The sequence below is a fragment of the Aplidium turbinatum genome, chromosome 8 (genome assembly GCF_918807975.1).
Source record: "Aplidium turbinatum chromosome 8, kaAplTurb1.1, whole genome shotgun sequence".
NCBI lineage: Eukaryota > Metazoa > Chordata > Ascidiacea > Aplousobranchia > Polyclinidae > Aplidium > Aplidium turbinatum.
The window spans coordinates 13,341,736-13,365,577 of record NC_137479.1 but is presented as its reverse complement, the minus strand read 5'-3'; the positions used below and the strand labels follow the sequence as shown (position 1 = coordinate 13,365,577).

General features: G+C 40.1%; 1 protein-coding gene across 2 annotated transcripts in view; it reads left to right on the top strand.

Annotated features, from left to right (window-relative positions):
- Positions 1-21,976, top strand: part of LOC145775899 (organic cation/carnitine transporter 2-like) — a 38,360-nt gene extending 16,384 nt beyond the window's left edge. The window contains exons 4-11 of one of the 2 annotated variants that reach the window (XM_082587295.1): positions 2,112-2,197; positions 9,877-9,980; positions 11,365-11,519; positions 12,556-12,724; positions 13,744-13,980; positions 14,767-14,981; positions 20,568-20,750; positions 21,534-21,976. In XM_082587295.1, coding sequence (XP_082443421.1) covers positions 2,112-2,197; positions 9,877-9,980; positions 11,365-11,519; positions 12,556-12,724; positions 13,744-13,980; positions 14,767-14,981; positions 20,568-20,750; positions 21,534-21,673 — 1,289 coding nt within the window. In that variant the 3' untranslated portion in view covers positions 21,674-21,976. Of the gene's footprint in view, positions 1-2,111; positions 2,198-9,876; positions 9,981-11,364; positions 11,520-12,555; positions 12,725-13,743; positions 13,981-14,766; positions 14,982-18,481; positions 18,592-20,567; positions 20,751-21,533 lie in introns of those variants that run through there. The other variant, XM_082587296.1, reaches the window with a different exon arrangement.
- The last annotated feature ends 1,866 nt before the right edge of the window (positions 21,977-23,842 follow it).

Sequence of the window (23,842 nt, the reverse complement as noted above, 5' to 3'; positions counted from 1 at the left end):
TGTTTTGTATTTTCTCTTTGCTTTGCAATACTTCACTTCCGTATGACATTGACATAACTAGTTTGATATAACAAGACAATAGTCTGGGTTGTATTTGCACATCTAGGCCTATGTCTCTTCTTAAAAATTCTTTACATTTCCAAAATGACGCTTTTGCTTGACTGATTCTTCTTTCTATATCATTGATGCATCTTCCATCTTATGTAATGAAAGGCCCTAGGTACGAATAGACCTGTTGCAATTGTTCTCCTTCCAGCTTTTTTTTCTATTTTTATTTCTAATTTTTATCAACAGTGTCTTTGTTTTCTTCAAATCTAGTTTCATTTCGTACTTTTGCAAATTTAATTGATTTTGTCCATAGCCTACATTCTTGCAGTTTTTCTTCTGTTTCAGCCAGAATGACATAGAAGTATATAGGTTGGAAATTAACTAGAAAGAGTATAATTCTTCGCCTAATAGCCAAGTTTTAAACTAAAACTGTTTAATGGACTGTCCTAAAAAAACTGAACTCAAAACAGACTATCAGAAGGTACCTAAACACATCTGGTTACAAACGTCACTAAAATTTTTAAAATCAAATGTGCAAAATCTAACCACTTCTCTTGATTGGAATTAGATAGTCATCGTCAACTATAAATGTAGCCTACTTCTTAAACAACAGGATGAATGATTGAAAATGCGCAAAAAAAAAAACAACCCAAATAACCTAAAATCTGTCAAATGTACAGTACTTTAAGACAACCTCCTCTTAAACATTTCAAAACTTAGCTTAAACATTGGCCTTTAAAAATGTCGATCCCGTGAAATTATGGTGACCATCGCTGCAATTTTGGCACATCTGCTACAGATTCTATACAAAAATGTAACCCTTTTCTTAATTTGTTAAAGCGAATGTAAAGTCTTGGACAACTACTAAATGGTGTCCGACGTTTTTTTCGTAAATAGTTGTTCGTAAAACAATTGTTCGTAAAATTAATTCTTCGTAACACAATTCTTCGTAAAACATTTCTTCGTGCATGCAATTGACCGTAATACTAATTGTTCGTAAAACAGTTACAATTCTTTACGAACAATTAATTAAAGTAGCGTATATGCTAGAGATGTGCTAGATGTGACGTGTTGTAGACGAGCAGACAGAGTGTAGAGTCCCTGAGTCAGAATGGTAGCGAAAAAGAAAAGCCAAAACTTTTGTATGGTGGCCAGCTTTATTACAAAGATTATAGTGCACTTAACGCACAAGGGCAAGAAACTACTTATTGGAAATTTGAGCATTTTTAAAGGAAATGTCATGCACGAGTAACAACAGGGGCGCCGAAACAATTTTTGGCTGGGGAGGAGGCAGGATTATGAAAAAAGGGCACTTTTGTTGCTGAAAGGCCAATTTTTTTTAAACTTTTAAGATAAGATATAGCGATAATGCTCATCTATCAGCTCACTATCGAGTAATGATACAAGTGTCCGGTATAAAAATGGACATCATGCTATGTTATAATGATGTAACCTACTGTGTTGCAGAATTTGTGCTGTGAATATTATTTTGAGCTTTTGATTGAAAGCTTTTGATTAGCGATTTCAAAAATATTTTCATTGTCAAATATCTCGAAAACTAAAGCCAATTTGAAAAAAAAAACTAAGTGCATTTTCGGAATCAGGGGGCTTGAAATACTTTAAAATGACTCTCACCTTTATTTGTGCCAAAATTTTTTGTTGGCCTGTGTTATAATTAGGCTAAAAGCGAATAGCAGAAATTGTTGTATTGCAAAATGTGCATTAGCTTACATGATTTTAAAAGGGCACCATTGCCCCTCTGTCCCTCTATGATGCTCCCCCGCGCTTCCGGCGCCCCTGAGTAACAACTGAAAAATTGTTCACAAACAATTGACCTATCACCTGTTTACGAACAATTCACTATACGAACAATTGATGTATACGAAAAAATGATTTACGAAGAATTGTTTTACGAAGAATTAATTTTACGATCAACTGTTTACGAACAATTGTTTTACGAACAACTGTTTACAAACAATTCACCTATAACCCTACTAAATACACTTTTACATTGTGTGATCATGAGAGGATTAAACTTATCATCCACCTCTTATACTTTGCAGAGAACCAAACCAAAGCAAACGAAACTATCAACAATCCATGCTCCAGCATTGTTTTTGCTGGACCTTATTTGTCTGCTGCCACTGAGGTACACATCGATTCACGTGGTTGGCTATCAAAACTCTCTTGTGTTTGTTTCTATGTCACCTTTCATTTTAAACCTATTGCGGCTGTATAGTTCTAACTAGGCAAGAACAATGATTTAGATGTCATTAACGTTAAAAAATTTCTTTAAAGCAACCGTTTTATTTCAAGCATCAATAATCTTCTGCGGATAGCGAAAACAACTGTCATATCGCAGTGGAGTATGCATAGAGAGAGGAAAATAAGAAAAACAACATTGCTTGGTATCATGCAACTTTATTCATATAATTTCAAACATTGGTTCATGACAACCTTGAACGACCCACATGCTTAAATTGAAGCCATGAACAAAGTAGGCTATGGCATGTAGATTAAGTATAAATGGGAAATATTTATCAAAAACACTTTTCCCAAGGTCCGCTCCGTTAGGCTAATATCTCAAATTGGATCTTACTGAAGAATAACACTCACAAAAGTATCACCTTGATCACAAATAATGACTGATCTTTAATTCGCTCTGTATCTAGTTTGGTCCCATGCATGGCTAACTAGAGATATGGCCTGATTTGTCACATTCTGCAGAACTTTCCAGATTTTGCCAACGTTTTGTAACTGTCTGAATGAATTTTTTTTAAATAGTATTTTAACTTCTTCTTTACTGTCTTCTCCAAGCGAAAAAATGGGTTGTAACTTCATCAGGTATTGAAAAACAAAAAACAGTCACCTTCAAGCTGTTCCCTCTGTAAGTAGCATCATAAAAATACAAAACGAAGACTGTCAAAACCGAATCTCAATTCGGAACGTTCAGAAGACTTTGCGAGAACCTCTTTTTGAGCGCGGCAGTTCCACTGTCGACAAGGATGGTGGGACGACACTTCGTCCCACCATCCTACTGCTGAACGCCGAGGGCATCACATCAAGCAAGACCGATGCGATCGAGCAGCTCGCTCACAAAAACCGAGCTCTCGTCAGTCGTCACCCTCCTCCAGGAGACCTACTGCACTTTTGCGGACAAGCTAGTAATTCTACACTACTCACCAGCTGGGTCTACCCAAAGCAGGAAGCATTCTTTTGCCACGTTTGTCAATGAGAGTGTGAACTGGACTCTTGCAAACTCCTCCACCAATGAGGAAATAGAATGGGTGAACGCTACAACATCATCAATGTATACAAGCCACCATCCTCACACCTGAACCCATCATCTATACCCGCATTCCCCTCACCCAGTTTCTACGCTGGCGACTTTGCGGCCAGCACCGACTGAGATTACAATTACATCAGTAGCGACCGAGAATGCCTGGCTGCTTGGGCTGCAAATAACAACCTCACCCTTCTTTACAACCCAAAAGATCCAACCAGATTTTGGTCCGGATGTTGGGGAACAGGTACAAACCCCGACCTGACCTTTGCAAGAATGAACACAGACAGTAGGGTGGTGTGAAAACACTTTTTTCCTCATTTTGCTTAGCTTGGGGTTGGAAAACTTGCCAATTACTACTAAAAACAGTTGTGCAAAATTAGAATGTAATCTGACGACATCTTGATCTGCCATCAGCCACTTGAAAATTTACTATTTCCTTCTACATTAGGGTGGATCAATTTAGGGGGGTGTAAAACTTTTTTCCTCATTTTGCTTAGCTTGGGTAGCCAAAACTTGCCATTGGGTATATAGAACACTGTGCTAAAAGTATATTTCGATCAAACAAAGTTTTGATCTGCAACCAGGCCATTACTTATCGACTAAAAACGCAAAAATACAAAAATACATGCAAATGTGTTTGAATTTAGAGATTTATTGCAATGTAATGGACATGATAATATGCATCAAACTTCCTCGCTTTAGATGAAATAATCACGTTTCGCTTCGAACTTGGGCATTTCTTGTCGTGATTCAATGCGTGAGCGTATAAATCCATCTTGCGAATTAACCCCGCACACCGCTGCTGAAGCTTCCGTCATCAACTTGACGCACCTTTCCACCACCTGTGTGTGCACGGAAATCGAGAGAATAAAAGTTCTGGAGTGTCCTTAGCTGTAATCATGTCTCGCAGTTCTTTGTCCCACATGTTTTTTGTTACAGGAGGCGTGGTAAGATTGAGAGCCGGCCAGTCAACCATATTGTAGGATTCGTTGGCGTCAAACTTTAAGGGCGGAATGCAGAATCGTCGCACTGTTCTCTATTTGCGATGGCTTGGTCGAGCCTTCTGAATTCGCTTAAGTCCAAGCTCACGGATTATCACTACCAATGGCTAATGTAATGTGGCAAATAAGAAGCAAGACCTTGCAGTGAAGCAGGAATGCAGCTGGCTCTGGAACGCCTCAAGCACAGATGCCCAATTGTCAGCCCTCTTCAGCACCAGAGAACTTGCATCTGTCATAAAACAAGTTAAAAGTGGGAAAGCACAAGGGCTCGATAATATCCCTCCAGAATTCTTAAGGCATTGTGGTCCCAAATGCTTGGCACGGTTAAAAAGCTTCTATTCTGCTTGCCTGGCCCTCCAGGCCATACCAAAAATCTGGCGAAAAGCAATTGTAGTGGCACTACTTAAACCAAACAAGCCAGCTCAGGATCCCAAGAGCTATCGTCCAATATCACTACTCTGCGTCCCATATAAGATCCTGGTACAGCTTCTGCTAACTAGACTCCAGCCAGTTGTTGATCCCCAGCTACCAAAAGAACAAGCTGGATTTCGGAACGGACGATGTCAAGTTGACCGAGAATATAGAGAAAAGTTTCGAGAAGGGCAACAAAGCAGGAGTAATCTTGGTAGACCTCACTGCTGCCTATGATACTGTGTGGCACCTAGGGCTAACCCTAAAGCTCATCCGCATGATCCCAGACAAAAGGTAGTGCGATTTCTCGCCAACATTCTGGCAAATCAGACCTTTTTGCTGAAGACTAGTGATGGGTAGTGCAGCCGGCCCAGCCGCTTAAGAAACGGTGTTCCAAAGGATCATGCTTATCCCTTCTACTATATTTAACATCTACATCAGTGACATGCCAGAGATTACGTCACGCCAGTACAGCTATGCTGATGATTTGGCACTACTCCATTCTGACAAGTGCTGGCATGTGGTAGAGGAAGCACTTACAGATCACATGGCCAAAATCGCAGACTACCTGAAGCTTTAGATGCTGAAACTGAGCATGGCAAAGATTACTGTCACACCTTTTCACCTTTGCAACATGGAATCTAAGCGCCAATTGTCAGTCTCAACGGAAACCCACACCCACACAACCCATGCCCCACCTACCTAGGAGTGAATCTCGGCCGACAATTAATCTAAAAACACCATGCTGAAGCCCTTCATGCTAAGCTATCAGCACGCAACAACTTGCTGAAATGCTTAGCTGGAACATCCTGGGGTTTTAGTACATCTGCACTCCGTACCGTACAAGTGCTCTTGAACTTGTTTACAGCACCTCCGAATACGCTTCCCCCACTTGGAGTCCGCAGCGCACATACTATCAAAATTGACACTACCCTCAACACCACCATGAGAATAATCACTGGTTGCCTGCTTCTAACTCCCACCGACGTTTTGCCGGTGCTATCCGGCATCGCCCCAGGTAGATTGCGTAGGGAAAATCACGTACGCAGTCTAGTTTTACAAGCTATGTCAAGGGATGACCATTGCCCACCTCTTCAACCAGATTGTCATAAATTCGCACCCTCAAAATCCCCAGCACTTGAGGTCTCGACGCCCCTTTTCCCAACATGCTGCAGATATCTGCAAGTCCAACTTCCACATTACCGAAGTTTGGAACAGTGAATGGAGAGAAGTTGCGAGACCAACCCAATTCACAGTCCCTCCCAATACCAACACTCCACCCAGAGCAGAACTACCTCAGAAGGAATGGGTGAAGCTCAATCGCTTGCTGACTGGGGTAGGACGTTTCAACAGCAACATGTTTCAATGGGGCTTCACCGACTCACCATCTTGTGCATGTGCCTCAGATTCTCAGCCTGCATAACACCTTATCTACCAATGTCCTGTATATCGACCCCAAGACAAATATATGGAGTGTGGACCTCACAACGCCTGATGAACACACAATCAATTGGCTGCTGTACCTGGATGTAACAACGTGATCTGCAGCGGTCTCAAACGCAAGAAGAAGAATCTTTTCGAACTTTTTGGGAAGATGCTCCATACACGAAGCAAGAGCTTTTCCAAGAAGACAGGAAAATTCATGTTGTCCAGTTGTTGGTCTATCCAGATGTGCAAATACATGTCTCATGAAAATACACGATACTGTTCTCCAGAGAAATGGGTACTTCGCACACTCACAAAACATTACGTTGGCCATGATCACAGATGAGAGGCAAATAATCCGTGAGCTTGGACTCAAGTGAATTCAGAAAGCTCGATCAAGACATCGCGAACAGAGAACAATGCGACGATTCTGCATTCCGCCCTTAAAGTTTGACGCCAACGAATACTACAATATGGTTGACTGGCCGGCTCTCGATATCACCGAGCCTCTTGTGACAAGAAATATGAGGGACCAAAAACTACAAGACATAATTGCAACTAAGGACACTCCAGAACTTTTATTTCCTCGATTTCCGTGTCACACGTAGGTGGTGGAAAGGTGCGTCGAGTTGATGACGGAAGCTTCAGCAGCGGTGTGCGAGGTTAATTTGCAAAATGGATTGATACGCTCACGCATTGAATCACGACAAGAAATGCCCAAGTTCGAAGCGAAACGTGACTATTTCATCTAAAGCGAGGAAGTTTGATGCATATTATCATGTCCATTGCATTGCAATAAATCTCTATGCTAACGTCAAATTCAAATGGATTTGCATGTATTTTTGCGTTTTTAGTCGATAAGTAATGGCCTGGTTGCAGACCAAAAATTTGTTCGATCGTAATATACTTTTAGCACAGTGTTCTATATACCCAATGGCAAGTTTTGGCTACCCAAGCTAAGCAAAATGAGGAAAAAAGTTTTACACCCCCCTAAATTGATCCACCCTAATGTAGAAGGAAATAGTAAATTTTCAAGTGGCTGGTGGCAGATCAAGATGACGTCAGATTACATTCTAATTTTGAACAACTATTTTTAGTAGTAATTGGCAAGTTTTCCAACCCCAAGCTAAGCAAAATGAGGAAAAAAGTTTTTCACCCACCTAAATCGATCCACCCTAACAGACAGCTCTTTTCCTTACAGATGTGTGCTGGAGAAATTCACACGTTCTTTGCTTATCACTGCCTCTAGGCTTGTGTCTCCCACTCTAAGTGCCACAGTGAAGCGATGGAACTTCAGAAAGGTCAACTGGAATTGCTGCAGCCTCATAACCAATCAAACCGCGGTGGAACTACCGTCGCCTTCTATGCCAACGTGGATGATGCCTATAAAGACTTCTGCCGGGCCATTAAATCCGCAGCAAAACACGGTATTCCTCGCGGCCGCTGAAATAACTGCATGCCGTGCTGGGAATCAGAATGCGAAACTTTATACCGCTCCTATCTTCGTGCCTTACCGGGTGCTACCTCTAACTTAGCCGCAGCAAGACTGCTCGATCGTATTCACGGAGGCTAGAGCAATGAAAAGACACTGCCAACACTGTCGACTTCACACACTATAGCCGGATATCATGGAGTACTGCCAACAACCTTACAAGCCGTTCAGCACGCTCTTCCAGCCAATGTTCCTTTACTGTCAATTTCATCTCATCACAACTAGTGAAAAACGGGACTTATAGAACAGGCGACCGCACGTTCTCCAAACTTGTAAAGAGTGAAACGTCTTTCTGGAGAATTTCAATACCAGACAAGGAAAGCACCTCCGGTGAATTCACATCGGATAAGTTCACTGCTGTTCTCCACTAAACCAAAACATGTAAGGCCCCTGGCCCCGACAACATCTGCCCCAAACTTGTACTCCATGCTGGCACCGCCATAAAGTCCTTGCTGCGCAAATTCCTGTCTTCTTGCTTATGCCAACTTAAAATCTCCAAATCTGGAAACGAGCCAAAGTAGTCGCGATTCCTAAGTGTCATAAGCAACAAAAGGACCCGAAGAGTTATCGACCTATGTCTCTTCCCTGCATCCCTTTTAAATTTTTCGACCATCTTATCTACACTCTTGTTTCCCTTCTGTTTAACATCTACACCCTGCCAAACTCGGTATCCGCAAAGTACGCCTATGCCGATGACTTGGCTATTCTACACCTACCAAACGATTGGAAAACATTAGAAGGGACTCTAAACCAGAACATGCCGACACTTTTGGCATATCTCCAGAGATGGAGATTAAAGCTCAACGATACCAAAACAGTGACGACAGCCTTCCATTTAAACAGCCGGGAAGCGAAGCGTGAGCTCAAGATCAACACCGATGGAAAAAACGTGTCTTTCTTCCCAAACTCTAAATATCCAGGGGTAGTCCTGGACAGGTTGTTTACTTACCCCCAACATTTGAAGCCATTACGAAAAAAAATTTCAACATGCACAGCTTTGCTAAAGCGTCTGGTCGGCTCAGGCTGGAGAGCCGAAGTTGACACTGCGCATTGCCACCATTGCGCAAGTTCACGCTCCAGCAGAATACTGTGCACCTGTCTGGAGTTGCAGTGTTCACTGCCATCAAATTGACACTGCCATAAACGACGCCTTGCGCATCTTGACTGGATGCCTGCGACCTACACGATCGGACAATCTCGCTGTCCTTGTAGGCATCCGACCAGCTGAGCTTCGTCGCGAAGAAGCCACCTCGTCTCTTTCTCGCCGCAATACGAACCCCAACCACTTGCTCCAATCAAGACTTTACGAGTCAGTATGCAAAAAACTCCGTCGACTGAAATCGATACACCCATTTGTACACGCCGCACAACTCTTAATGAAAACCGCTAATGACTAATCTATCAGTGCGGCTACCTGAGAGGACCACCAATGGAGCTCGAAGTGAAAGAAGAACTCTTCAAGACTCCAAAATTTTGTCTCCGACACCAGCCCCCATCCAACCAGAATGCTTTTGCTAAGGAAGGCCTGGGTGCGGCTCAACCGCCTGTGCACTGGTGTCGGACTATTCCGCTCCAACATGCACAAATGGGGAACGGCTGCATCCGCGATCTGTGAGTGTGGCAAGGAGGAACAAACCGCAGACCACACCATTTGCAACTGCGCCATTTGCCATGCGCCAAATGGTGTGCGTGGTCTGCGTGAACTGGATGGCGAATCTATTCAGTGGCTGCTCGATACCTGCCCAAACATCTAGACCATGTCGCCGCCACTGCCCATGGGTGGTAAAAGGCAGAGCCCCTTGACCCCGAGAGTGGCGAAGAAGGTTTACACGAAGAAGAAGAAAAGCGAAGACAATTTGGTTCATAAAGTTCAGTCAGACTGTTATCCACTCGTTGACAGTTTCATTGGACGTTTTTGTAACTTACTTTTCTCTTTTTCCACTGCCTCTCCAAAGTAACAAAAGCTTTTATATTATTGCGAGTCAGCAAAAAGTAAAAAAATTGTTTCAAAATTTTGTCAAAGAGTAGCAGTAGTGGTAATCAAAATCTGCAAAATGTGACAAATCAGGCCGCATCTCCATATATCTATGTTTGGTTTCTATTTCAGAAAGGTTCGGAGTGAGCTCAAGACCTTTCCATGCCTGGGATAGACCGAAAAATATAATGTTGTAGGCTACATTTTATATAAGTCAATTATTGTATTGTATGTACAGTTTGAAATGGTTTGTGACAAAGCCTGGTTGAAGCCAACAATGATTATGATCTTTATGATTGGAACAGCGATTGCATCTCAAGTCAGTGGCGTACTTTCAGACAGGTAGTTCTAGTCTAGCTACAATTGTTGACATACAAGCAGTATTGAAACAGTAATTTATCACATTGTGTTCACAATACTTATAAACATGCGTACCTCTGACAATAGGTCAAAATGGAGATTTTTCTAGTCTAAGTTGTTTTTTGGCCTTACATTAATTTTTGTTACTCTATTTTACTGTATATCTTATCTACAGTAAATATGTCTGGCATGAAGCAGTTTTTCAGTTGCAGATTTTGTCACTTTATTAAAACAAATAAGCTACTAGCAAGGCCCTGTTTACGGCCCCGCACCCCGGGCCGAGGAGGGCTACGACTGTTTTGAGGTCCACTCATTCTAGATCTAGACTGTTAAAATGTTTTTTTTTTAGTTATTTAAAAAAAAAAAAGTTTCTACAAAAGCACCATATAACTTAAACCATGCAAGGCCGTAGCTATTTACCGCTTTTCGTTGACATCTGTTGGGCCCATGCATGATTAGCTGGTCTAGTGTTCTCGGTTATTTGAATTAAAAAGTGAAAAAAATGCTACAAAAGCTCGACATTTAATAGCTTACATGAATGGCATTTCGTATTGTCGGTTATCATTGGGTATGACTATTTCCAATTAACGAAACCAGTAAATCTACGTGGTTTTTTAGAGTTTATTACAAAAGAAATAATATTGTTGTTAATTAATTGATTTGATGTATATCCTTCGACTGAGAAAGCTTTTTTGGGAGCTTAATTTTGGCAGTTTCTCATGCTTGTAAAGACTTTGAACCACTGATGCAGATCATGCAGGTCCAGTTACCGAGATTGTGCCAGAATGGAGTTTTCGATAGTTGTTGAAGTGTTGTTGCCGGGGAATTATTCCATCCACCAGGTGCCGTTAAATGAAGAGCAGTTCTGGCATGACATATCCAACTGACATAATGCAACTGACATATGGAGTAAATATCGTTACCAGACGTTGAAACGATGTAAACATTGTAACTTTTACCAATTGGGCCTGCTTCTTTCAAAGCACTTCAACTATGTTTTGCAACAACAAACCAGAAATCACGACAATGGCGTCTGCGTCTGTGGTTTAACTTTATGTATTTCTGTGGAATTCCTAAAGTTAGACGAAGTTGCGATAAAGCTATCTTGATGTGGAAACCGGTGTTCTGTAGTGACAAGTTTTAGTAGTGTACGGCGTTGCATCTCATTTTCGACAGCCAGGTGGCTATTTTTACAGAAATACAATTTTCCCACGAAGAGATTAAGGTTTACCGCTGTGACCAACCGGCATTCGCCCAGCTATCAATGGCCAATCGAGTCAATATCAAGTATGCAACCTACTTTTGTTACATCAAAGTAAAAGATCTATGTGACGTGATTGATACAAAAACTGCTCATTGTTTTTAGATATGGACGTCGCATAGTTTTTCTGGTGGCTACTTTTTGGCAGTTCGTAATAACTTTCTTTCTTAGCCTGACATACACGATACCGACATATGGCTTTGCACTATTCTTATCGGGCACTAGCTCGATCGCCAATTTTTACACAGCAACTTTATTAGGTAAGATAATAGTTAAGAAATCTTTTCGAATAGGAGCATAAGATTGTATAGGCCTAGTTATTAAGTGTTTCAATAGCATACCACCATCATGTGAATGTTTTCAAAATCATTGCACAAAAAAAGAAGAAAACTAGTCTGCCCCGTTAGCTCAGTAGTTACGTGCCCAAATCAAGATCACGCAGCCCTGGTTCGGCTCTCGGGGTGTGCGCTTGACCAAAGCATTTCAGGACTGCTCTCCATTCAGCGGAACCTAGGGATGGAATAATTCCCCGACAATCATCGGAAAACTTCACTCTACCAATCTCGGTAACCGGCCATGCACCAAAAGCCTCTACAAGTATGCGAAATTACCAGGAGTAACCTATCGAGACTTTGTCAGTCCGAGGATAAAAATTCAAAAACCAAACCAAATTGCTCTTACTCAACAAACGTTCAATGGGTGTAGGCTAACAAACTTGTAGGTAGAGTGGTGAGAAACGTTTAATTTTTTCAAATTATTCATCGAAACAAAGTTTTTCGAGTGGGAAGAAATACATCCTACCAACCTGTGAGATTATCCTGTAATTCATCGAATTTCATTATACCACACTCGAGTTTAGTAGCGTTGACAGGGCGTTCAGGGGGTACTATTAGACTCAAGCCCGGGATGTTTAAAGGCCCGTAACCTTTTCCAGGGGAACTAAAAACTTGAAAAAACCACCTCGTATTCTTTGCGTTTGGTGCGTTTTTCTGAGAAGTGTCTTGATTTTGGCCCGAGAATATGATTAGTATCTGTCTTAAGTTATCCTCTCTAAGGCGAAAGGCCCTACTCTAGTTTGTGCATCTACGTTAGAGAATGCATAAGTAGCCTACGTTTTTGCGCTACGTGATAGAATACGCCTGCTATATGAGTTAGTTTTGTCTTTCAGATATGCACATTGCACAAGCACTTTGAGATTGATTCATGTTCTAAATCTAAGCAAGTTCACAAGGCACTTTATCGATGGGCGTTAGAAAACAATATTAATTGAACTAACCTTCTTTATCATTCACTCAGGAATAGAATCGGTTACTTCAAACCGAAGAAAAACTATGTATTTTGCCATTGAGTGTGGATTTTCGGTCGGCTACATGACTCTACCAGTTTTAATCTATTTCTTAACTGACTGGAGATGGTTTTTAAGAGCAACTTCCTTCATTGGTGTATTGTACATTCCTTTGATCTGGTTAGTAGGCCTACACAAAGTAATAGGCTAACATAAAAATTTAATTTAGTAGAGTATGTAACCTAGTCGTCAAAGTTACATAAAAACTTTAATGATGTTAAGTTAAGCTACAGCTTTGGGAGAGTGGTAATATTACAATAAATTAAGCTATATTACAGTACATTCTGTCAGATGATACTGCAATCATTTAATTTATGAGATTGTTGAAGTTGCAAGATTACCAAACAAAAAGTGATTGATGACGTACGATCATAGACTATTAGAATTAACCTAACCTGCTCATTTCGAGCCTTTCCAAGATAATTTGTATGTTGGCATGCTGTTGAAAACGATTAGCAAAAACCTCAAGGCAATGGCAGTGTACGTCCTTATGACTGAATGGAATATACATGTAATTATATACGTGATTAAACATCTGCTGTTTTTTTTTAATAAAATGGAATTGCATCTAGCACAACGCTCTTCAACTGTTTTGTGATCGTGGAATCACCACCAACAAAAATTTAGATTAAAACAATAACGTTCTTGGCAATAGCACGGCAATGAAGAAGTGACGCAACAACTATCAATGTTGCTTTTTCGACTACTGACTGCACTCAACATCTTGCTTAACTAACTAGCCTACTTGGAGTTTGAATGCTGCACCTTCATGTAAAAATTCAAAATGATCCATCAATATACTGAAGCAAGAAATCAATTTCCCAAAAAAAAGAAAACTCTCGCGAAACAAACCGAACCAAATCATGGAACCCCACTAAATGTTCTGCGGAACCTTTGGGTTCCGCGCAACCCCGGTTGATATGTTGTGTTGTGTAATATACCGATATGTTGAGTAATATACAGATTTACAAATGTCAATAATCATGAAGAATTACATGATAAATTTCTTATATTATATTTTAAGCAGCATGCTTCAGAGATAAGCATTATTTAGCCTACTAACGTTCATTTAAAAGCTGCATGACGAACTGTAGATTTGTGTATAAATGAACATTTATTTATACTTGATATTATGATAGGATGATAGACGAGTCGCCTCTTTGGCTTGCAAACAATGGCACTGCAGAGCAAATTGAGAAGCTGTTTGATAAAATAGCAAAAATAAACAAAATTGACGCAGCAGAAGAAATTGAAAGTCTGTTGTCCAAGGAAAAGAAAAGGAAAACTGCAAACCTGAGTCACACTTTTCAAGATATTGCAAAATTGTACAAAGCAAAAATGCTCGTCTGGGCATTATCTGCATCAATATTTTCATGGTTAGTTCAAGTAGAAACTTTTTATTGTAATATAAAAGTTGGCTGTGTAACTATTATCGTGTAGTCTACTGCGCATTACCTTGCCAATCTGGCCAGTGAAATTACGTTTTTACATCGTTGCAATGCCGTTAGCTGTTGAAACAATGTTTCCTGTCTGAAAGCGACAATGTTTCCTGTCTTGAAAGCTATCAATGAGTGAGTTATTGTTACCAGAGCAACTTTGTAATAAATTTATATTATAGGTAAAACTGTACAAAAGCGTACAAAATTTACATTAAAACTATTCAAATAAAAATAATTTTATTACTTTGAAATGGTTAGTAGCTCATTTTGATTGTTCTTGCATCGATTGTTCACTATTGTAAATAATGTATTTTTAACCGTTTTATCTTGTCTTCAATCGCTCTGCAGTTTATATTTTGAAAATTTATTTCATGCGTTGTTGTCTCTGATGAAGCGCATTGCCATTACCATGATGTGCAAAACGTCAGTGAAGCAATATACTGTAACAACTCGTAGCCTATGTGTCTGCTTTTACTTTCGCATTCATCAGATGAGCGTTGCAATTAGTGCTAGAAAATTTAATAATCTTGAAGAATATCAAAACTTTTCAGTATTCATAGCATATGTTAGTGCTTAACGTACATGTGTATTGGTGATAATAGCCTATCATTTTGTTATCCATTCATTGTGACAACATGCACCATGATTGCACAGTCTACCCGGTAACTTTTGAAGCACCTGGTGAATAATACTAAGTGTTATATAAATCTTATATGTTTACAGGCTGACAGTGGTTTTGACCTGGAACGTGATCGCCCTTAACAATGACAGCCTGAGTGGAAATCGTTTTTTAAACGTTTTTTACGGCGGTTTGGTAGAAATGATCTCAGGCATTCTTTTTTATTTGGGATCTGCTACTTTGGGAGGGCGTAACAGCTATATCATTCTCATGACCATCATCTCTATCAGTGTAGGATCTGTTCCACTGATTGCTTTATGTGAGTTTTGTATAAACCAAACCTAATAGTTTTTTTTAACTAGCAGCTATACTGTATTTGGCTTGTTCTTGGATACAATGTTGCTTAGTCTTAACAAAACTTTTAATTGAATTTACATCAGTTGACTGAGCTGGCATATCCATCCTCTCAAAATGATTATTCGTCTGTATGTAATGACTGAAAAAGAAACACTCCTTTGAAACGTCTATTCAAACTTGTATTTCTGTAAAATTAGCCACCTGGCTGTCGAAAATGGAATGCAACGCCGTACACCACTAAAACTTGTCACTACAGAACAGATTACTTAGATAAAAGATGGAAAATTTCTCCAGCTAGCAAGCACCAAGCAAACAGTTAAATATGCGACCGACTTCCAACAAACAATTTTACGAATGACCAGAATGATTTGCAATATTTCAAAAGCACGTCAGCAGTTTCTGTGACGCAATAATGAAAGACAATTATGAAGTCATTCAAACAGGTGTTCAAAGAGGCTGATGCAATATTTTATCAGTCTAGGAACAATGAGCCAAGATTGCATCATTTTTTAGGAAAAATTCCATGACGTGATACGATAAGATTCAATAGACCATATCGGTTTTTATATATGACGTTTGATTTGTTGAACAATTGTCCGGAACAATGGCACAGAGCGTTATCAGGTTGATAAATTCAGGATTCTCCACTTCCCTGAAGTCCGTTTTCTAACATTTTTTTTTTTATACAGTAGTTGGCGTAGAGCCGTAGACAATTGATTATCAATATTTTCCTTCATACTCCTTACTAACTTGATTGATGTCAACTTCCCATTAGCTGAAGAAATTCGCAATAAAGGTCTGTCAGCTTTCTCGGTAACTTATTTTTCCTTTTTTGACCAGATCTTGGTATGCACTTGGAGTCTCCACTTTCCTTCCAGCAATTTAGCACTCATTCTTCAAAACACCTAATCTTTTTTAAAATACTTCCTTGTTTTCTATGTAGCCTACGTGTAAAAGCACAGTTACCCCGCGCTTGTTTGCACATAGGCTGACTGCTTGGAGTCTATAACAACTGCTCAATCAACACGCTTCCAGCTTGAAATATTGCAGGCGGAAGAATGACTTTGTATGAAAAGTTCTTTCAAAACTACTCATCCAAAACGATTGTATTTTAAGTTTCTGTGAGATCACATTGCTTTGAATGCAGTATGGATAACCCAATGCCTCACACAGAGCCACAAGTTATTAGGCTACACTAATTAAAGCTAATCTAACTCAAAACAATGAAAACAAAATGCATGAATATCGAGAAAATAACCACTATAATGTGGATGATCCTGATAATGCAATGATGATTAACTTCATTGAGACATAACTGGGCCAAGTTGCATATTTTTAAACATATTTTATTGTCAATGAATTCCTGAAAGCTTTATCTTTCCGTTTCTTTACACTTAATGCCATTAAAGTGCCTCTGACAGGAAAATAAATTCGCTAAAGTTACCTAAGATACCAAAGAGATGACACTAACAAACTTCCCTGACCAGCAAATCGTAAAAAATATCAACATGCTACTAAGTTACACGCTGTAAACTTTCGTTCACTTTCGGCGAATCTGGCACTCATTCAATTGCGAAAATAAAAACGGCAACACCGCTGTGACGTCACCATGGGTGGGAAAGATACTTTCTTTCTCTGTGGTGAGTTGGTAAGGTATGGTACGACTACTGCAAAACGTCAATGTGTGGGGCTCTGTTGGTCTAAAGAATGTGCAAAATGAGAATTACCGAAATGAAAAAGTCAACTTATTATTAGCTACTATCAGGTTTAGATCAATAAAATTGAGTTTATTTTTATCAAACAACATTTTAATTGAAATTGCAGTTTTTCTAAACTCTTGTAGGGCTACAATTTTGATAATTTTTTATTTATCCTAATCTGGCTATAGCCATTTGCAGTGTAACAGCAGTATCTCACAAACCCAGGGGCGCCGGAGCGCCGGAACGGTTTTTGACTGGGGGGGGCAGGATTATGAAAAAAGGGCACTTTTGTTGCTGAAAGGCCAATTTTTTTAAAGTTGATAAGATATAGCGATAATGCTCATCCATCAGCTCATTATCGAGTAATGATACAAGTGTCCGATATACAAACAACAATGGCACGGAAGGGCATCATGCTATGTTATAATGATGTAACCTACCGTGATACAGAATTTTGTGTCGTGAATATTATTTTGAGGCAGAAATGAAAGATTATAATTAGGCTAAAAACGAATAGCTGAAATTGTTATATCGTATTGCAAAATGTGCAGTAGCTTCATCAATAGGCTATTGTCAGCCATTGTTGTTCCACTGCAGGATGAAGGCCTTCCCCATATCTTTATAATTTTGTCTGTCTTTGCACGTTTGTGTCCAGTGTTTGTCGAATTGGTAGAGTTCGTCTCGCCATCTTGTTTTTTGTTTTCCTCTTTTGCGTTTATTGTCAAGCGGTATCCAGTCAGTAGCTCTTCTTGTCCATTTGTTGTCAGTTGTTCGCATGATATGTCCTGCCCAATTCCACTTTAAACTTTTTATTGTTTGAATGATATCTTTGATTTGTGTTTGTTGTCGTATCCATTTGGCTGGTTTCCTGTCTTTCCTAATGCCTAAGAGTACTTTTTCATGCGATCTTTGTGCAGTGCGTAGTTTGTGTATTAGTGCTTTCGTTAAGTTCCATGTTTCTGCTCCGTATGTCATTGTTGGGAGAATGCATTGATTAGCCTATATACTTTTCTTTTCATTGAGAGTTGAGAGCTTTTCATTGAGAGCAGTAGCTTACATGACCTTAAAAGGGCACCATTGCTACCCCTGTCCCCCCATCCACAGAAAATTTGAGGGCAGGGGGGCATCTGCCCCCCCGCTTCCGGCGCCCCTAAGTAGGCCTACCTTTAATTTATGGTTGAGGTAATGCCCGCAAATTGCTGTTTATGTGACAGTGTCGTGACAAAGACGGGTGCTATCTTTTCGCGCTTTCAAACAAAACAAGGTGCTGAGAAGAAAATAGTCAAAGTTTTCTTCAAGTGTTCGAAAGTGGGATGGGCCATACAAAACTAGTCGTCTATGTTCTCTTCACTTCACTGGAAAAATTTATATTTTGTTAACACCACCAACCCGATTTGGATCTTCCCAGCAATGAGTGGCGTGCTGGGAACTCTAGGTGGTGAGTTTGCCTCAAAGTGCGAGTCTATGCCTCAGCCCTATGAATGTGTATGTTGCCATGAAGTGCCACAGACGAAAGAACTTTTAAAGAAAGACAAGAACGACGCATCTAGCTGTGTTACCAATTTGACCGATTTTGAGGCACACTTACATCCTGCACTTCTGGGTACTTTTTTAATGAGGAGCAGGAAGAACTGCAGAAAAAACAATAAACCGAAAGGAGAAAATGGAGACCTATCAAAAGAGTAAGGATGTTACATTAGGTTAAAAATACCCTAAACGCTAAAGAATGCACACTAAAAGAAGTGATTTTATTTCCTTGCAGGCAGAATCAGTACCGGTAATTAGTCGCTTGCAGGCATGTATTTGTATTGGAGTGGATACTAGGCTACAATGTGATGCTCTCAGAAGCAACAATCGGATTGTGCTGCCGTCATGCATTGTTTGGTGAATCCGAAGCAATTTTCCAAGTCCAGGTGGCCATTACACCGGATTTCAATGGCCAACTGAAGGCACATTATGAGAGAGAACTTTTATTTATTTGTGAATAGTGATGAATGATGATGAATTAAATATAAATGATGATTCGTACGATTTCTTCATTTTTCACTTCAAGTATATTTTAGGCTTTGTAGGAACGTATCCAGTACAGTTTTATTAAACTGCAAAAAACAATAAATCTTTGAAAAAAGCAACCGCTTGTACCAACTCCGACCAAACTGTGATCCACCAATTACATCTAGAAAGCATTTGTTTTATCCGTCGCTCACGACGCCCACCCAGGATGACGTAATACCACCAAAGTCGTCCCAGAGCCGTGAAATATGGAGTTTCGCCAGTGGTGGCGCTGCGAAGCCGTCGCTTTGTATAAATTTCGCCCTAACCAGTCGAGCTTCGAGGTAAAGATTAAAAAGTTCGCTAAGCATAATTCTGCGCTAAGAAATGCTTAGAAAAGTTACTATACTTGGGTCCAACCTGTCAGGGGCACTTTAAAGAAATCTTGAAATTTACGAGAAATTTCCGAAACAGTATTTTGGCAAGGTGGCTCCTTCAATATCAGCATCAATGTAGGCCTATAGCCTATTACGTCCGGCTTATGTGGCCTAAATGTTTCTAAACTGAATCGAAATTTAATTCAGTTTATTTTTATTGCTGGCGCCCACATGTAGAGAAGAATAAAGTAAGCACACGAATTTGACACCAACAAAAAGAAAAGATAAAAAACCGAAAGGTTTGAGATATGCATCGATAAAACACTGTTTGGAAAACACTATCTTATAAATGCACAGCTACCAAACCTAGAAAAGAAAGAGAAAAAAAACTTTTGTTTCGCCGGTTGTAAAAATAGCCCTACAATCAGTGGCGTACGCAGGATTTTGTCAAGGGGGGGGCCATTGACAGTAGCGTAGCCAGGAATTTGTAAAGGGAGGGGTTTGACAACGGCGGGCGAAGCCCGACAGCGTTTTTGCCTGATAGGACACCCAGCGGCGGGGGGTCTGGGGGGCCTCCCCCAGAAAATTTTGAAAATTACTTTGAATTTGGTGCATTCTGAGAGCATTTTCAACAAAAATGTGGGTATAAATATTCCTGTAAAATGGTGCTGTCAGGTGGCATAGCAAAAGGATAAGATCATGTTTTCTTCTGCATTTTTCGGAAATAAAGCTAACTCTCTATGTTTTCTTGTTGCTAATTCCTGGCTGAGATGTTTGAATGTTTGGTATTGGCAAAACTCGCTCTTTTAATGCAGTTTTGTTTAAAATTAGGCAAGTTTTTTTTAGACTGAAAGCATCATTCCCAAGCATAAAGAGACTGAAGGCATGATTTTCAATATCGTGATGTCACACGCGTGCCAAAGGGGGGGTTGTAACCCCCAAACCCCCCTGGCTACGCCACTGGCCATTGATATCCCAGACGTCTTCATGATATCCCAGTATGGTTTTAGTTTAGACTTTATCCATTTTTTCTCGCTATAATAGGCTTACAGAACACTACGCTACATTGGCATACCTGGGGTGGGGTTGGTGGATTGGGCTATGTATTTCGTATTAGCTTAGTCTATAGTACAACATTGTTAATTGCTCTGACAGTGCAATCCAAAACATATTAAATGCCTTAATCTACGTCGTTAACTACTAAAACATTTTTAAGGGGGGGGGGGGCATGGCCTAATGCCCCCCCCCCCCTGCGTACGCTAGTGCCTACAATTACCAATTGTAAGTAGGCTATAACAAGGGCAATTCAAATTTTGCAACACACCAAAAGTGACAAGTTTCCTGAACTGTTTACTTTGAGCGTCTCCCATTCAAAAACTTTGTTGGGATGTCATAAAAAATTCAGCAAAGTAAAAATTACAGGAAAGCGGCTCAGTGTAAGCATACACAAAATAACTTTAATCTTATTCAAACTTCTAGGGAGCGATACTGCTGTGGTTGTGGTAACCATGATCAGCAAGCTATTCAACGCAATATGTTATAACTTGATTTTTGTATACACTGGAGAGCTATTCCCAACGAGTATCAGGCAAAGTGTCACGGGTTTGGTATCAATCGGAGCCAAGGTTGGAGCAATGATATCCCCGTTCATAATATTTGCAGGTACCATAGGCTATCAATATGAGTATTTGTCGTCAAAGACCTAGGTCTCGTTTTATCTTACAATAAATCGTGAATATTCATGCAGTTCCTTGAATACAAAGTCTTAACAATCCTTCAGAAAGAAGGAAAGTATTTTGTGTTTCTATTGGGGACATTACATTACGGGACAAGTAGTTCCGCTTTTCCGGCAACATTGGGAGGGTAAATAGCCAATTTGACATTTTTTACTCCTTACTACAAGCTTGCTTTCAACAATAAACCTTAAAATACGTTAAAACAAACTTCGCTACGCTTACATATCCCACAAAAAGTGCAATATTTTGTAAATCAAAACAAAAACGTAACCGTTCTAGTGTTGCGGAAAAGCCAAAAGCGGATGTGGTTTCGAATCCTCACGATCTAAAATCCTTAGTTTCTACAATGCGTGGTTGCAACGTTAAATAAAACACTGTGAAAAAATTGGATCGCACATAAGCGAAGTTGGAGAGTTGGTAACAAAATTAGTGCACAAGCATATTTTGCAAATTAATTTCGATTGCTGATAAATTTGCTGTTACTTTTTGGACTATAGGAAACTAAAATTATTTTTCTATCACATTCTAGAATCCTCTAGAACGATAAAAACAGGTAGTGATTGTTTGCTCGCTGCACCCTGTTTTACTTTTAAGCTAATCCTAGCATTTTTGTACCCCGCTATCGCCTACAGCCGCATGGATAGAACAAAAATTAATTTTGCTCCTCTACCACAATTCTCGTGAAATTATCTCATGTTTGTTGTTGCAGGAGAAAATGGAAACATAATCGCTCCTTCAATAATCATGGGAGTGATGACTCTCTTGTCAGCTATATCGTATTGCTTCCTTCCTGACACCACAAACATACCGCTGACGAACACTGTGGAAGAAGCAAAGTCTTTGAAATAATATTTGAAACTAGGATAGTATTGTTTCGATTCTATTCATGCTTTGTAGGTGTACTACACTACTACAGTATAATCCCAGCTACTCTGTGAAAGCATGAGTAGACTAGCTTAAATTTATGTTGAGTTTAGTTGTTTTTTTCTTCTGACCATCTCAGCGAAAACAATACACGTCCAGGCCCTGATTTAGGGGGGCAGAGGGTGCAGGTGCCCCGGGCCTTTAAAGGGCCCCCGAAGAAAATGTGTTTTTTGTGTTAGTTTGTTTTTCTTTCAGCCTTTAAAGTTTCTGTGCAATGCTGGATTAATGCTCCCGTAGACGTAAAGGTGGCTTTTCGCGCCGCAGGCGCGAAAAAATTTTTTGCATGGGGGCCCCCCATCAGCTAAATCCGGCCCTGTACACGTCAATAAGTTAGCAAAGATTAAGAAAAAGGTAGAAACGAGAAAACGCGAATAACGTTAAAACATGCTCGAAAGTGAAATAAGTTATAAAATTTTAAATAATTTCACGGTTGCGACAATTTTTAAGAATAGACTTCATATTTTTGCTCACCTCCACTATGTATTTGTTGCCGTGTTATGTAGGCTACCCTCTACCCACAGCCAAGACCGAAGGTAGTTACAGGCCATGCTTAAAAATGTGCATAAATAGGCTAAATAACAACGCCTCCAAATACATTTAACCAATCTGCGCATAAGGGATAGTGACCCTATTTCTGTCAACGCTTTGAGATATTAATCCCTCTGTTTAGAAACCCCTGTAGCTTAGCCTACTGCATTAGCAAGATGAGCAGTTGCAATATTCCGTTCACTTTGTAAAAATTAAGTTTAAACAAAAGCAATCAGTTAAAGAAAAAGTAGGGCATCAAAGAACCATAATTTAAAGAAAATATAGTCATTGCAGTCACCCAGTTGGATTATAATTGTACGTACCTCTCTCCCTGGCTCAATTGGTTAGTGCTTCACTTCTGGAACGAAGAAGCTTCAAGATCAAGCGGCGCTGGTTCGACTCTCAGGGCGTGCGCTTGAGCAACGCACGTTAAGGGAACGTTCAAATATTACGTAACGCCTTCGAGGGGGAGGGGGGGGGGTTTATGCAAAGCGTTACGTTAGCGTCACATCGGGGGGGAGGGGGTTCAAGCAAAACGTTACGTAACGCTTTCGAGTACGGAATGGTAGTTTTTTGTGCTGAATTCGTAGTGAAAAAGCGTTACATGGGGGAGGGGGGGGTCAAAAATTCGGAAAAAAAGCGTTACGTAATATTTGAACGTTCCCTAAGGACTGCTCTCCATTCAGCGGCATCTAATGGATGGAATATTTCCCTGGCAACAAGACTTCAACAATCGGAAACTTCACTCTGTCAATCTCGGTTACCGGCCTGCGTCAGTGATTCAAAGCCTCTACAAGTATGAGAAACTGCCAGGATTAAGCTCTGCAAGAAGCTTTGTCAGTCCGAGGATAAAAATTTAATCAATCATAGGCTACGTATTAAGCATAGGCTACATAAGCTACGCATCATTAAGAGAAGACATAGTCCAGCTGCAATGAAGCATATATCTCAACTGAGAAGGTGGAGAGGCAAAGCAGCATTTTAGACAGCTTCGATAGCTCAGTTGGTTAGCGCGTGACTTCTTGGACTAAGAAGCTTCAAGATCAACCAAAAAATCTCCTAAAGCAAAAACTAGCTGTGTTTAAGTTTGGCGCTTACAATAAATAAAATTCAAAAATACGCCATAAAATCGGCCAACTTTGAGCATTTATAGAAGAGCAACAGGGTCTTCTAATAGGCCACACTAGCTGCCAAAGAGTGCATTGTTACGTCAATATGAGTCACAATAGAGTAGACGGATCTGGAAGTCCTGAATACGGTTTTACCGCCAAATTTGGGTTCCTTTGACCTTGGCTGGCGTTTTTAAACTTTTATTTTTTGGTTTGTTGAGTGACAGTTTTTTGGGCTTATTTTGAATAGGTATGGCACTTTTTGAGTAGGTAGGCAGGCCATATTGTTGTGCATTTTCATTTACAAAAAGCAGTCAAAATCTCTGCTTTGCGATTGAAGCAATGCCTTTACCGTCAACCTGAATGGAAGATTGCTGAGCATTAATGCTGATAGATCTGCAGTATCCGCTCAGTTAGCTGAGTGATTAAGCGCCCGACTCAAGATCAAGCGACGCTG